We start from the raw sequence: 12,499 nt of genomic DNA on the forward strand, positions 1-12,499 counted from the left end.
GCAAACCCACACAAACACAGGGAGAACACACAAATAGCACCCCAGATCTGGAATAAACCCTGGGCCCCAGCGCTGCAAGGCAGCATTGTTAACCACTGCTACTCTGTGTCTCTTTAGGTCTTTCGTTTGTGGTTTAATTGTTTTTAATTGTTCAAAATAGAAATGCATTTTGGAAGGTAGTGGGGAGGGTGCCATGTTTGGTGTGCATAGGAAGAAGAAGGGTTTATGTTACTACACCTTATTTAGTTTCCTATATGGGAAAGTATTAAAGAAATCCATGATCATTGTATTAAATGTATTTATTTCATTGAGAAGGAAGCTTAGGCGAAACCAATTTTGAGCTTATGTTGGAAATATAGGAGCCCAAAGCAAGCTGTTAGATGGAGTCATTAACTTCATGATGGTGCATTACCAAACTTTTGTCACTCAGTCTGTCACTTAGACATGAGAATCCTGGCTTTTTACAACCCTAGCTTTTAAGGAAAAAGAAAAAGAAAAACAAAATCTGTCTTCTAAGAAAGGAAAACAGAAAACTTGGAGAATTGTTTTTCTAATTCAATTAATGAATCTTTTTTCTGAAAAAAAGCAGGAGTGAGCTTGTAAGGCATAACCAGAAATGATTAGCATACAGCATATACTAGTACGTTTGTACTGTATATTATGTGTATACAATTGGAGTAGTTTTCAAACACAACATTGCAAGTGCTACTCGTCAGTAGAGCACAATCTATACTACAAAGTGCAAAGAAGGAAATCTGGAAATTCAGAAAGCTGGAGAGTGAAGAAAATGCTTTCACGGAGGGGTCTGTGTTGATTCACTTTTTCTCTCCAGAGGAACTGAAGGGAGGTGAGGTCTTCTCCAAACAAATAAGGCCTGTGAATATAAACATTGCCATTTCTGTTGTCTATTCACATCTGCTCAAATGACAGGTTTACATTTTTAAAGGCAACATCTGGTTGTTTTATGGACTTTGTGTAGTTTCTGAAATATATCCCGTGCCTCTGCCAATTTTTTTGTTCATTCTACTTTAGATATCCGAGAATCATCTGTTAAAATTAAGTAATGATTTTTGTCATATACTATACTGTATATACTATTAATGTTGAAATAATTTAAGTTTCTTTACCGTGTTTTATTTTCACTCCTTTTACAGAGATGTGTACTGTGGTAAAGAAAAACCATTAGGATCAAATTCTGTTACACTTCATTGAGTGGTTTTGAAATAGGATATCTGTCACAGATCTTCTTTGATTAAGGTTTGGAAAGTACACACGTTTACATACTGCCTGGTGTGTCCCTGTAATTAGACCCTGTCTTATTGTTCACTGCCTCCCTGTATTTTCACTGTTTCTATAAATTAAAATTAGGAAAAGCTATTATGGATATCCCCAAATCCCAGCTGATCCCACAGAAACCTGAAAACTGCACAGGCAACTCAATTCCCACACAGCAAAATGGTGACATAAGATTTGGCCTTTTCTGATGCAGGTGCGGTGTACACGAGCTCTCGGATCCCAGTTCGGAGAAGATGTATTTTGATGAAAGCATACCCAACGAGGGCCTGGCAAGCACCACTCTCCAGATCTGGCCGTCCCGTGGGGCTCCACCTCCAAGAGAGCTTTACATCTCTGAGTCCCAGGATGAAGCCTACTACGGTGAAACGGAGAGTGACACGGACCTCTCCTGTGCAACCAGGCAGGCCCGGGCCAAATCTCCAAACAGGGAGAAAGACCACCTCAGAGAACGTAGCAGCCTGGAGACATCTTGCAGGGGAGCAAAGCAGGGGGCGGTAACACCTGGAACAGTGGTGGAGCTGCAGTTATCCTTTTCAGATCACAACCAAGGAGACCCCTCCGTAACACCAGGCAGCAACCCTTGGGGGGAGAAACACAGCACTTTAGGGGGCCTGCAGAAGGACCGCAGCTTAGACATCAGTTTGGGCGGTTCCAAGACTGAGTTGCTTCACACCACAGCGGTCCAGTCCTTTTGCCTCCCTCGGAACAGGGGGGATATCACAGACCAAGGGCAAGGGAGAGAACCGGTGAGCTCTTCATCCTCCCTCGGCCAGGTGGAGGTCACCCTCGAGCACCCCAGGGAAGGAAAGCGGTGGGGGGAGATAGTGGTCTGCAGGACTGAGTCCAGCCTAAGTGGGTGTGTTGATTCTCAAGAGGAAGGAGGGCACATTGAAGCACCTCCTGCTTCTGTCTCCTTTGGAATTTCATCAGAGGGTGCAGAGCAGGCAGAGGAGTGGGACTCAGAATCAGAGTGGGATCACAGCAGACCCAACAAGCACCGGCCGAGGCACTCTAGTAAGTACATTTTGGATCCCATTCATTTCACTTCACCTGGTATCCAGAACAGCAGCACGGATTTCTGTTTCCGCCTGTTATTGTGTTTGGGGGTGGGCATGCTAATGCCAATTAATTTAGCATGGATGATATGTGCTTGAGTTTTGTTTTCTTTTTCTTGAGAATGCATGCTTCTGTGCAGTGGGTGGCAGCTTCCCAAACAAAGTGGAATGCTGATTTTATTTGGGGGAGCAGAGTGGAGCAATTGAGAAAGAAAGCATATGAGAAGAAATATGATTTGTAAATCAGTTTGGTAACAGTACTATTTGAATGTCTGGATTAACATATCGGCACGTTTTGCAACTCTGAAATATTGCTGGCATGTACCATCAATGAAAAGATACAGGTTTAAAGAGTGTGTAACACTGGTTTATTTTTTCAACTGGGTTTCCTTGTCTGTTGGATTTATTTGAAGTGGGTGTGCAGGGCGACTTCTGTGCTACTTGGAGTTGTTGTAGATAAGAATAAAATCAGAGCTGCTCCAAAGGCTGATGATGCCTGCAGAAGTGAGTTTGACAGACACCAGCATATGCAGTCCTGGCCAGTTATCTGATCCTTTAAAACTGCAAGTCTTAACTGGGGTGAAAAGTGAACTGCCCAGTACTGCTGCCTTCTAGATTCTGATGTTAGTTTGAAAACTGTCAGAAGGCTGTATTATTGTTATTTATAAACAAGTTACAGGTTTTTGTTAATTGTACTTTCAGTTTAATAACCAAGATGCTGTGGCAAAGTATTTGTTACTGCAGGGAGTCTAAATAAATTGTGCAGCTGCAGGACTTATTCAGGATCCCAGGATCTCCTGAACTAACACATTCTGAATTCCAAGGCTATTTTTAAAATCTTATGCCTACACCATTTGCGCTAATTTATGTGTACCTCATGGGTATAATTATGCAATTGTCAACATAAACTGTATAGGCAAAGTTACTATTAAATAAGTCACTTATTAGAAATTAAACAAATGATGAGGATATACTAGATAAACAATAATTAAAGCTTTCACATGGCTACCAACCGACATATCACTGTACTTTGAGTGGTTTTAGTTAAAAAAACATACGTTATTAAAATCAGTAAATATAAATATTTATAAAGCAACAAATTAGTAGTGTCATTAATTTAGGGGACCTATAATCCAATGATTCAGTGATTAAAGCTTATGCAATAGGAAGTCATTTTAAATTGGTTTAGCTTTAAATATCCCTGTCTTACTTTTTAGAAAGAGAAAGCATCAGATTTTACAGCTTTAGTAAAAGATTTAGAAGGCTGTTAATGGTGAGGTGCCCTCTACATTGCATATAGAAGATGAAACTAATTTCAGTATATGGGTGTAATTAATAGGAGATGAGATGTAACTTTGCAAAAGCTGGCCCACACCAATGGGGGTTTTTCAGCCATCTTTATTTCGTCATACAGTAAAATTAGTACTCGCGCAAAAGCATGGGCACATTACACTGCTATATGGTTACAGTATTGTAGCTTGCTTGAATCTCAGCATGCAATTGAAAAATCTAAAATAGCATTTCTAAAAATATACTCTAGCTCTGTTTCTGTTTCTTTTACTCCATATTAAACTTTTTAGTGTAAAAATGTCCATGTACAAAATGTATTTTTATGTTTAAACCAAAAATAATTTGAAAAAATATTGTTATAAGAAGGTAAATAAAGTTTATGACAAATAACATAACAAACAATTATACAGTATACAGGTCCAGTTATGTGAATATTTACCTGTATAAAGCTACAGTGTATTATTTTTATTACAGGAAACCTTTAGTTTGATAGACTAATGGGGGAAAGGGTGTTGTTCCTGTGCCCTTTTTAACATAAATATACATTGTGGTAATAAATCGTTGAGCAGTTTATCTGTTGAATCCGAAGACCGTTAAAGAGAAGTCCAGTAAACCGACTTGTATTATGTATTGTATATTATTTTCCAAAATCTGTATCATCTTTGGCAATATTAATATATGTTTCTGTGTATGTCACTTAATAACAGTGATTAATACTTCTGTGCCAAAAACGTCAATCAGAAAGAACTTATAGTCCATAATTGAGTCTAATTAATGGACATTCACTCAGCAACATTAGACTCCATATCTGATAATAATATGTATTACGTGTCTAAATGTACTGTAACTGAAAACTTTGCAATTTAAGAATGCTTGTTATCCATTTATATATATTCTAAAAATGAACACCCTTCAAGGTTAGGGAAGAGCAACAAAGAATTATGAGTATGTATATTAATTAGCTCATTATCCAATCACAGCAGTACAGCAGACAGAACTGTTTAATGAATTCTCATTCCGCTTATTTGAGCACATGAGTCAAAGTTAGCAAGGGTGTGCATAAATGTGCAAAAGGCAGAATGTGACAGTGCCATCTGTTTTAGGATTGTGATTGGAGGAAAAAATCAATCAATATTCATACCCATAATTCAGTGTGTATATTCAAATACATCTTAAAGCATCTTGAATATTTTTCTCTCTCTGTCATAATTTATGTTGACATTGCTCCGACTGCATTTTTTGTATCCCTAATTGGTTACAGGACCTGATTTTTTATCTTATTTATTAACCAAAGTCTAAAAAAAAAAACTAGACTCTCCGTGATTAGTACTGGATATAATTTGTTTTTAAAGATTGACATAACCTGTAAACTATTGATAAATCAAATAAGTAATCTGTTCAAGGAAATGGACTCTGGTTCTTAATGCCTGGAAAGAACTAAGAGTTTAGCCGTAATAATGTCTAAATTAATTAGACATTTACTTAACAAATTACCTGTTTTGTTAATAGGATTGTTCTACAGTCTGTATTTAAAATTTGGTGATTTAACAATGAGCTACAAAACCTACCAACTGGGGCTTTCCAGGAAATTCCTGTCTAAGATCCTAACAAAGTGGTTATTGGTAGGGGTTGAATGGAAGCAGTGAAAGGAATAAACTGTTCACATATGCCCATGTGAAAGGAGCCAACAAATTGTATTTCAAAATATGATTTGAATATCAAGGCATTAAAAATGGATGATGGTTGAATTAAAAAAAAAAGCTGTTTTGTTTTGGATTTATATTGACTGGTTCCTCTCTTTCTCCTTCTCAACCACCAGGACTAAGGCGCAGTGAGAGCCTGTCTGAGAAGCAGGTGAAAGAGGCCAAGTCTAAATGTAAGCGCATTGCTCTGCTGCTGACTGCAGCACCTAATCCCAACAACAAGGGGGTGTTGATGTTCAAGAAGCACCGGCAGAGGGCCAAGAAGTTTACACTAGTCAGCTACGGGACAGGAGAGCAGGAGCCAGAGGAGGAGGCAGACGAAGAAGAAGAAGAAGGTGACGAGGACGACGCAATTGAGGTTACCCTTCTGGCCACTAGTGAGTCGGAGATTGACGAGGACTTTTTTACGGATGCTCGGGGCCGCACTCGTATAGTGACATTCGACTGGGACACCGGATTACTAGAGATTGAGAAGAAGCTCGACAACCAGGAAGAGATGGAGCGTTTGCCTGAGACCAAAGGCAAAGGGGCACTGATGTTTGCCAAGCGCAGGCAGAGGGTGGATCAGATCACGGCTGAACAGGAAGAAATGAGGAGGAAGGGGATACCAGTGGAAGATCCTCATGAACCAGCCACAACAGAGAGTGCTCAGGTTACACAGCACACCTCTCACCAAGAAAACTTCTACACACAATCCAAAGCAGAGAACCAGACCCATGTGAGCCAGGGATACATTGATGTTAATGTTCAAAAACAACAGCAACAACATCATCAGCAGCAATATAGCCTTTCTCAGAGCGTAAATGGAGTGGTACATCACCAAACCAATGATATGCAGAAATCTAGTGTTACCAACAGAACAGCCAGACCCTTCACAGGGGTTCAGAATAGAATGGCAGCACCCTTTTTGCCTAGTAAAAGTGTAGCCAGTCCAGTATCAGACCAACCAAGTTACTCAGACAACAAATACAGGGTGGTTCTTCCCCCAGTTCCCGTGAATGCTCAACCCCAGGTTTGGTCACCGACAGGTTTTGGAGAGCAAATAGCATCTCGAGATGAAAGGATATCTGTTCCCGCTATCAAAACTGGGATCCTTCAAGAGACCAGGAAGAAAAACACAGCTAAACCTATGTTTACATTTAAAGAGCCCCCAAAAGTCTCACCCAACCCAGCACTTCTCAATCTCCTCAACAAAGGGGACAAGCGCCATCCCCTGACAGGATTTGAGTCAGGCCCTGAAGAAGACTATCTCAGTCTAGGTGCCGAGGCATGCAATTTCTTGCAGTCCCCTGCTGTCAAGCAGAAGACTCCTCCTCCTGTTGCTCCAAAACCCACCATCAATCCAGCCTCCCCTCCTTGGTCTCCTGCACCTGCAACTGCAAACCAGACTCTTCCTTCCCAACCACCACTAAATGAAGCCCCCACTCCTGCTCTGAATCCTGCTCAAGCCCCTCCACAACAACATCCGCCATCAGAAAGAACATGGACCCCTCCCCAAACTCAGGCACGAAACCAGCAACCTGCTAGTACATGGAGTCAGCCTCAGAATCAAGCCACGGCCCAGCAAAAACCTGCTAACGTATGGAGTCCACCTCAGCAACAGCAGTTGCCAGTAAGTACCTGGACCCCAGCTCAAACTCATTCCCCATCTCAACAGCCAGTTAATATGTGGAGTCAGCCACAACCTGCGCCCAATGCTTTTGTGTCTCTGCCGGCACCCCGCTCAGTGGCCTCAGCCTACACACATACATCAAAAACACCACCTTCCACTCCGATTGGTAATGTGGCTTCAGCTGGGGGCATGGGGCCAGCTTTTGAGATGCCAGCTTTGAGAGGAAGAGGTGCTGAGCTTTTTGCCAAGAGGCAGTCTCGGATGGAGAAGTTTGTGGTGGACTCCTCCACCGTCCAGGCCAGTAAACCCAGATCCATATCACCAACTCCCTCTTTGCCTAGCTCTTGGAAATATTCATCAAACATCCGAGCACCTCCTCCTCTGGCGTACAACCCCATCCAATCACCCTCCTATCCCCCGGGGGCTATTAAAAGTCAGCCTCAGAGTCAGACAGGGCCCACAGGAAAGACCAAGACCAAAGGGAAAACCACCACCAAAGTCCTTCATGCTCTTGATGTCATGAAGCATCAACCTTACCAGCTAAACTCTGCCCTCTTCACCTACGGCCCAGTCTCTGACCCAAAAGGCCCTCCACCTAAAGCCTTCTCTGCCCCACCAAAGCAACCCCCTGAATATGATGCGGTAGCCCCGATGAAGCCAGCTGGACAGGTGAATGCTACGTATTCTGTCTCCCATCATCAGCCCTATATGGCCAGAGAATCCTCCCATGGGTTGCCTGTTTCTTCACCTGTCACACATGATGGTTCCTTCAGCCCAGCTGCTAATACCTACGTAGGGCCCACCACTGGCAGTTCTTTGTTTATAGCGCCACGACCTAAGTTCTCAGCCAAAAAATCCGGAGTAGCAGCCAAGGTGTGGAAGCCAGCTACGGTGGAATAGAAATATTGTTTGCTGAAAAGCAACCTACACTTTGCTTGAAGTAACACGATATGGATTGATAACAGAAAGGCAATTGGTGACATATACATTATGTCCCTAGCAGTGTGGACTTTTATTTTTATTTATTGTTTTTATTTTTATCTAGCTGACCATTGCCGTTTACTACTGAGAAAAGTATTTCATATTTTCATATGAATAATCTGGAACCTTCAGTTCTGAGCAACTGTCTTGTCATTCACGATTCAATATTACAATTCAAAATGACAAAGATGGTGTTAACAAAAAAAACTAATTTCATAATATGATACCCTAAGGGGTACCAGCTAATTAAGATACTGTACCTGCCTGTGTTTATTGATGTGCGGTATTTTCTATGATCCAATGTTTCTGTGCAAAAAGAAACTTCTTTAGAACACCACCTCAAGCAACCCCTTTTATGGAGGGGGTTATGAAACTTGCCAAGTCAAATTCTTATACATATATATGTTCCAAATATAGCTTAAGACATTTTTTCAAATCACCTGAATTTCCTGTAAGTGGTAAGTCAAAATGGGGTTTGGTTTTTCAAGCAAAGTGAATGTTGCTTTTTGACTTTTTTTGCTCTATCTTCAGAAAGTCATTTTTTTTTCTTTTTACCCATACTTTTTATGGTAGGCTATTGCACTAACAAGATAATTTTGTAAAACCTTGTAGTATCAGCAGCCAAGCCTTAAAATTAAAGAGCTGATTCAGTAGAGTTTGTTTGTGAAATACAGCAGTTGATAGTACCTTTTCAGTTGTTCTCATAAGTGGTCAATCGAAGACTGAAACATTTAATGTTTACAGTGATTCATAAGTATACCCTTACATGCGTGCATTAAGGGGCACTTTTGTATGCATTCAATTAATTCAACTTAAATATATGCAACATGTATCGTTGCTGAATTGACATAAAAATGGGAATCAGTATTGATTCACAAGCTAAAATACCCTCTGTTAATTAAACAGAGAGAATGTGTTTTTTGAATGTTGAAGAAAGATGTAGGTGAGAGAGGGACACTGCGAAAGTAAATGATGCATAGAAGGGAAAATGTTATTAAGGAAAATGCTGTAGTGCTTGAGGGCTTTTTTCTCCATGTGTAACAAAGGAAAATTTGTCCATTTGGTTTTTGTTTCTTTGTTTGTTTGTTTGTTTGTTTGTTTGTTTGTTTGTTTTGTTTTGTTTCGATGTGTTTGTTTATGTAAGTAGGAAAAAAATTGAGAGAAACAGATTAGTAGACTTTGGGTGGCAGATATAGAATGTAAGATTACAGATAACGTTAGCAATTTTATTTTGCTAAAACACATTTACTTACTGCATAAGAATGTGAAACAAATTAAAAATGTCTTATATAATTAATTGTTAGGGCCATAACTAGTGGAGGTGGAATATCTTTGGATTGGTCTCATCCAGATCGCATTATGATTTTGTGCAATTTTCTTTCAATTCATTACACCCTACTTGAGAAATGTGCTGTTACTTGAACCTTTTGCTAGCCTGACGTGTAGTAGGACACCCCTAAATTTAACCTGTAATGTGCATTCATTTTGCTTATCTGTTTAATGGGTCTTGGTGGAGGAGTGGGAGGGGGGTTGTGTTTCTCTAGTTGTCCTAGTGACCCAGGGCTTCCCAGCTATGGCCCTCACATTTTAGTGTAAGGATACCAAGAGAAGAAAATCTTTTATTCTTCCTTGTATGAGCTTCTTCAGTACTTTTTTTTTTTTTTAGTGATTTCACCTTGCATTGTTTTCACTCAATCTCAACAACCAAGGTGACAAAGGCAACAGAGGTATAAAAGTCATAGTGAAACATTATCTATCCAACAAACAAAAAAAACAGCACAAAAAATACAAGTGGTTCTAAACCAAAGCAAAGAAAAAAGCAGCAATTTGGACAGAACTGTTGTCTTTTTCCTCTTGATTTTCTTGTATGTGTTTTCTTCCATGGTGCACTTTCTGTAAGCTTCTTCACTGTACTATTAAAAATCACCTTTATCCATTTTTGTTGGGTTTTATTCAGTTTGCTTTTGCATGATTGCAAATGTCACTATTCTTTCCTCAATACTTTTGTGTATTTTTAGATTATTTTACTGAGGTCAACACTCTCTTTTCTTTTTTCATTTATTTACTATGGTTCACATTGCTGTATTACTTTCCAGTAACTATGATAGAAATAGTGGGAGAATCAGTTTCTTTTTTTACTCTTGATTTGTACTGTTTACAGACACCAATGAAAAATGACAAGGAATAGACAATTTAGTTACTGGGAAGTAATTTCTTTCCTTTTGATTTGCTTCTTGTTGTCAGGTTAATAGAACAGAGATGCAAAGCTTTTCAATGGGGTGAGCTTTTCTATCTTTTCATCATTGTATTCCTCAGACAGTCTTCAATACAAGAAATGGAAAATGTTTACTTTTCTATTCATTCCCTGAACTTTGTTCTTTGTAGTTTTGTATTACAAAAAACGTGCTTCATGTCATGAAGGAAAATATATTGACAAGGGCAAACAGAGCTTACAGCCCGCCAGAGCTTGTTTGAGGCCCACAGTCTAATTGCTATTATCCCAGCAGTTTACTCTGTTTCTCAAGGTATTCTAAGCATATATCATTGTGTTGATATCTTTGTTTCCTGACTATGCTACTACTTCCATTAATTATAACTTAGAAACAGATTGAATACATATGTGACTTGCCTGCTAGTTGTGAATTACAAACATAGTATTGATAGAAGCTTTTTATGTACAGTATGTTCCCTTGAGCTCACTTGAAATCCACCATTACATTACGGTTTAGTGATATGTGTTTAGCAGGTGAGTCATAGCTTTTTAATACAGATCTACAATTGATGCACTATAGCGTTATAAGGTTTCAATACCCAGGCTTCTTCTGCTTAATTACAATTATTATGCAGCATTTCGGAAGCAGGCAAACACTTGCATGGCACTGAGAGCTGCTGTCTCACAGGTTTTGGGTCCTGAGTTCAATTCCAAATTTAAGCACTTTTCTGTATGGAGTTGGCATGTTTCATTTGTGTTCTCATGGACTTCCTCTGGATGCTCTTATTTTCTCCCACCTTGTAAAAACATGCAGCTAGGTTAATTTGATTCTCCACATTGTGCCATCCCAGAAGCCATAGTGCTTCTGGGATTGACTCCAAGATCCCACAATCCTTACCAGGATTAAATGACATTCTGACAGTGGACAGTTCCATTAGAAGTGTCTATAACCAACTGCAAGCACTGCTATTTTACCTTTAACAGCCATGCATTGTAATTTCAAATAATGCTAGCATTATACACAAAATATTTAGCATTTAAATGACAGCTTGCTCATTGTTTCTAAAAATCTGTGCATGGTGCATAGTAAAAGATTTAAAGACTGTTTATAGGCATGTGTAAATTATCCCTAAAGAGATGATGATGAAAATAATCCTGCTAATGTAAGAACAGTATTGGACACTGTTAATGTTTTTGCAGTTGCCAAGGGAATATGTGCCAGTACTCTACTTAGCTCTTACTTGGTTTACGTTAGAAATTCAATGTAAAATTGAATTTAGATCTTTCTTTCTAGGGAGGCTTCCTTTTCTCTAATTATATCATCCTGACAAGGCAAAAAGTAACAGATGCCTAAAGCTCTGGAATCTCAATATGCCACTGTGACAGTTGTCTTATCTTTCCATTAACCATTATGAGCAAACAAACTCTGCATAACCAAAGTACTTTAAAACATAAACTCTAATGGGAAGATATTAAACCAAATAAGCAGCAAGCACTGGAACAGACGTGGCAGTAAGTGGGTTTAATTTTTACATTTTGTTGTGTTTGGACTTTGGTGGTGGCACACAGTTTGAGACAGTGGTGGCTCACTGTTAACCAGCCTCATACAGTGTTTGATCCACATGAAAGGCCAGGTTTCAATGAAAAAGATAATGAGGTCAGTCTCTTTTGGGTTGGAGTGGGGGCCGGTGTCTGCATATAGGCCGCAAATCGGCAAAAAGATATTAATTCCACACTGAAAAGTGGAAATAAAACAAAGCACATTGTATGAAGGTTCTATAGCTGAAAAGCGTTTTTGTTCTTTCCTTCATCTTTTCAATGTAGAAATAATCTCTATTGAATATCCTTATATTTTTTATGTTTATTTATATTGAGATTGGTGTCTTTAAGAGCAAAACAATGTATTGAGTAAATTTAAAAAATAGAGACAGAAATGATGGTAAATTTGTAATGAAGTCAAAGGCTTTGAAAAATGAAATTCTGCATTGCTTTGATGTTGGCGTGCTGCATTGCCTCATAGGGTTGGATCAATTAGAGGCTGCTGAGCAAAAATATGTTAGCCCTAAATATTTGATGGCTAATTCCTCCTGGTTATCTGCTGTATAGTGTGCTGTATAACATCATATACTGTAATAGTCTTTAAACTGGAGCTTTCCTGTCCTTAAAGCACTACAAGATGAGTCAAATAATTTTCTATTAATAGGTTATGGGTAACAGTATAAAAACATCCAATCCCTTGAAAAGTATTCATTTATGCTTAGCAACCTGAGAGGATCAACATTTGCTAAACTGTAATGTTGTTTTAGAAATGAAGGTAAGTGCTGAAAACTCCTATTCCCACTCGTATTAA

General features: G+C 39.2%; 1 protein-coding gene and 1 long non-coding RNA gene across 2 annotated transcripts in view; one reads left to right on the forward strand and one right to left on the reverse strand.

Annotated features, from left to right (window-relative positions):
• Nucleotides 1–9,875, forward strand: part of LOC102688236 (synaptopodin-2) — a 40,490-nt gene extending 30,615 nt beyond the window's left edge. The window contains exons 3-4 of the mRNA XM_015345901.2: nt 1,490–2,310; nt 5,461–9,875. Of these exons, the coding sequence (XP_015201387.2) occupies nt 1,490–2,310; nt 5,461–7,856 (3,217 nt within the window). The 3' untranslated portion in view covers nt 7,857–9,875. The remainder of the gene's footprint in view (nt 1–1,489; nt 2,311–5,460) is intronic.
• Nucleotides 285–12,499, reverse strand: part of LOC138239419 (uncharacterized) — a 29,692-nt gene continuing 17,477 nt past the window's right edge. Inside the window, exon 3 of the long non-coding RNA XR_011189897.1 lies at nt 285–1,875. This is a non-coding gene — a long non-coding RNA (uncharacterized lncRNA). The remainder of the gene's footprint in view (nt 1,876–12,499) is intronic.

Source organism: Lepisosteus oculatus, chromosome 1 (assembly GCF_040954835.1).
Source record: "Lepisosteus oculatus isolate fLepOcu1 chromosome 1, fLepOcu1.hap2, whole genome shotgun sequence".
Classification (NCBI taxonomy): domain Eukaryota; kingdom Metazoa; phylum Chordata; class Actinopteri; order Semionotiformes; family Lepisosteidae; genus Lepisosteus; species Lepisosteus oculatus.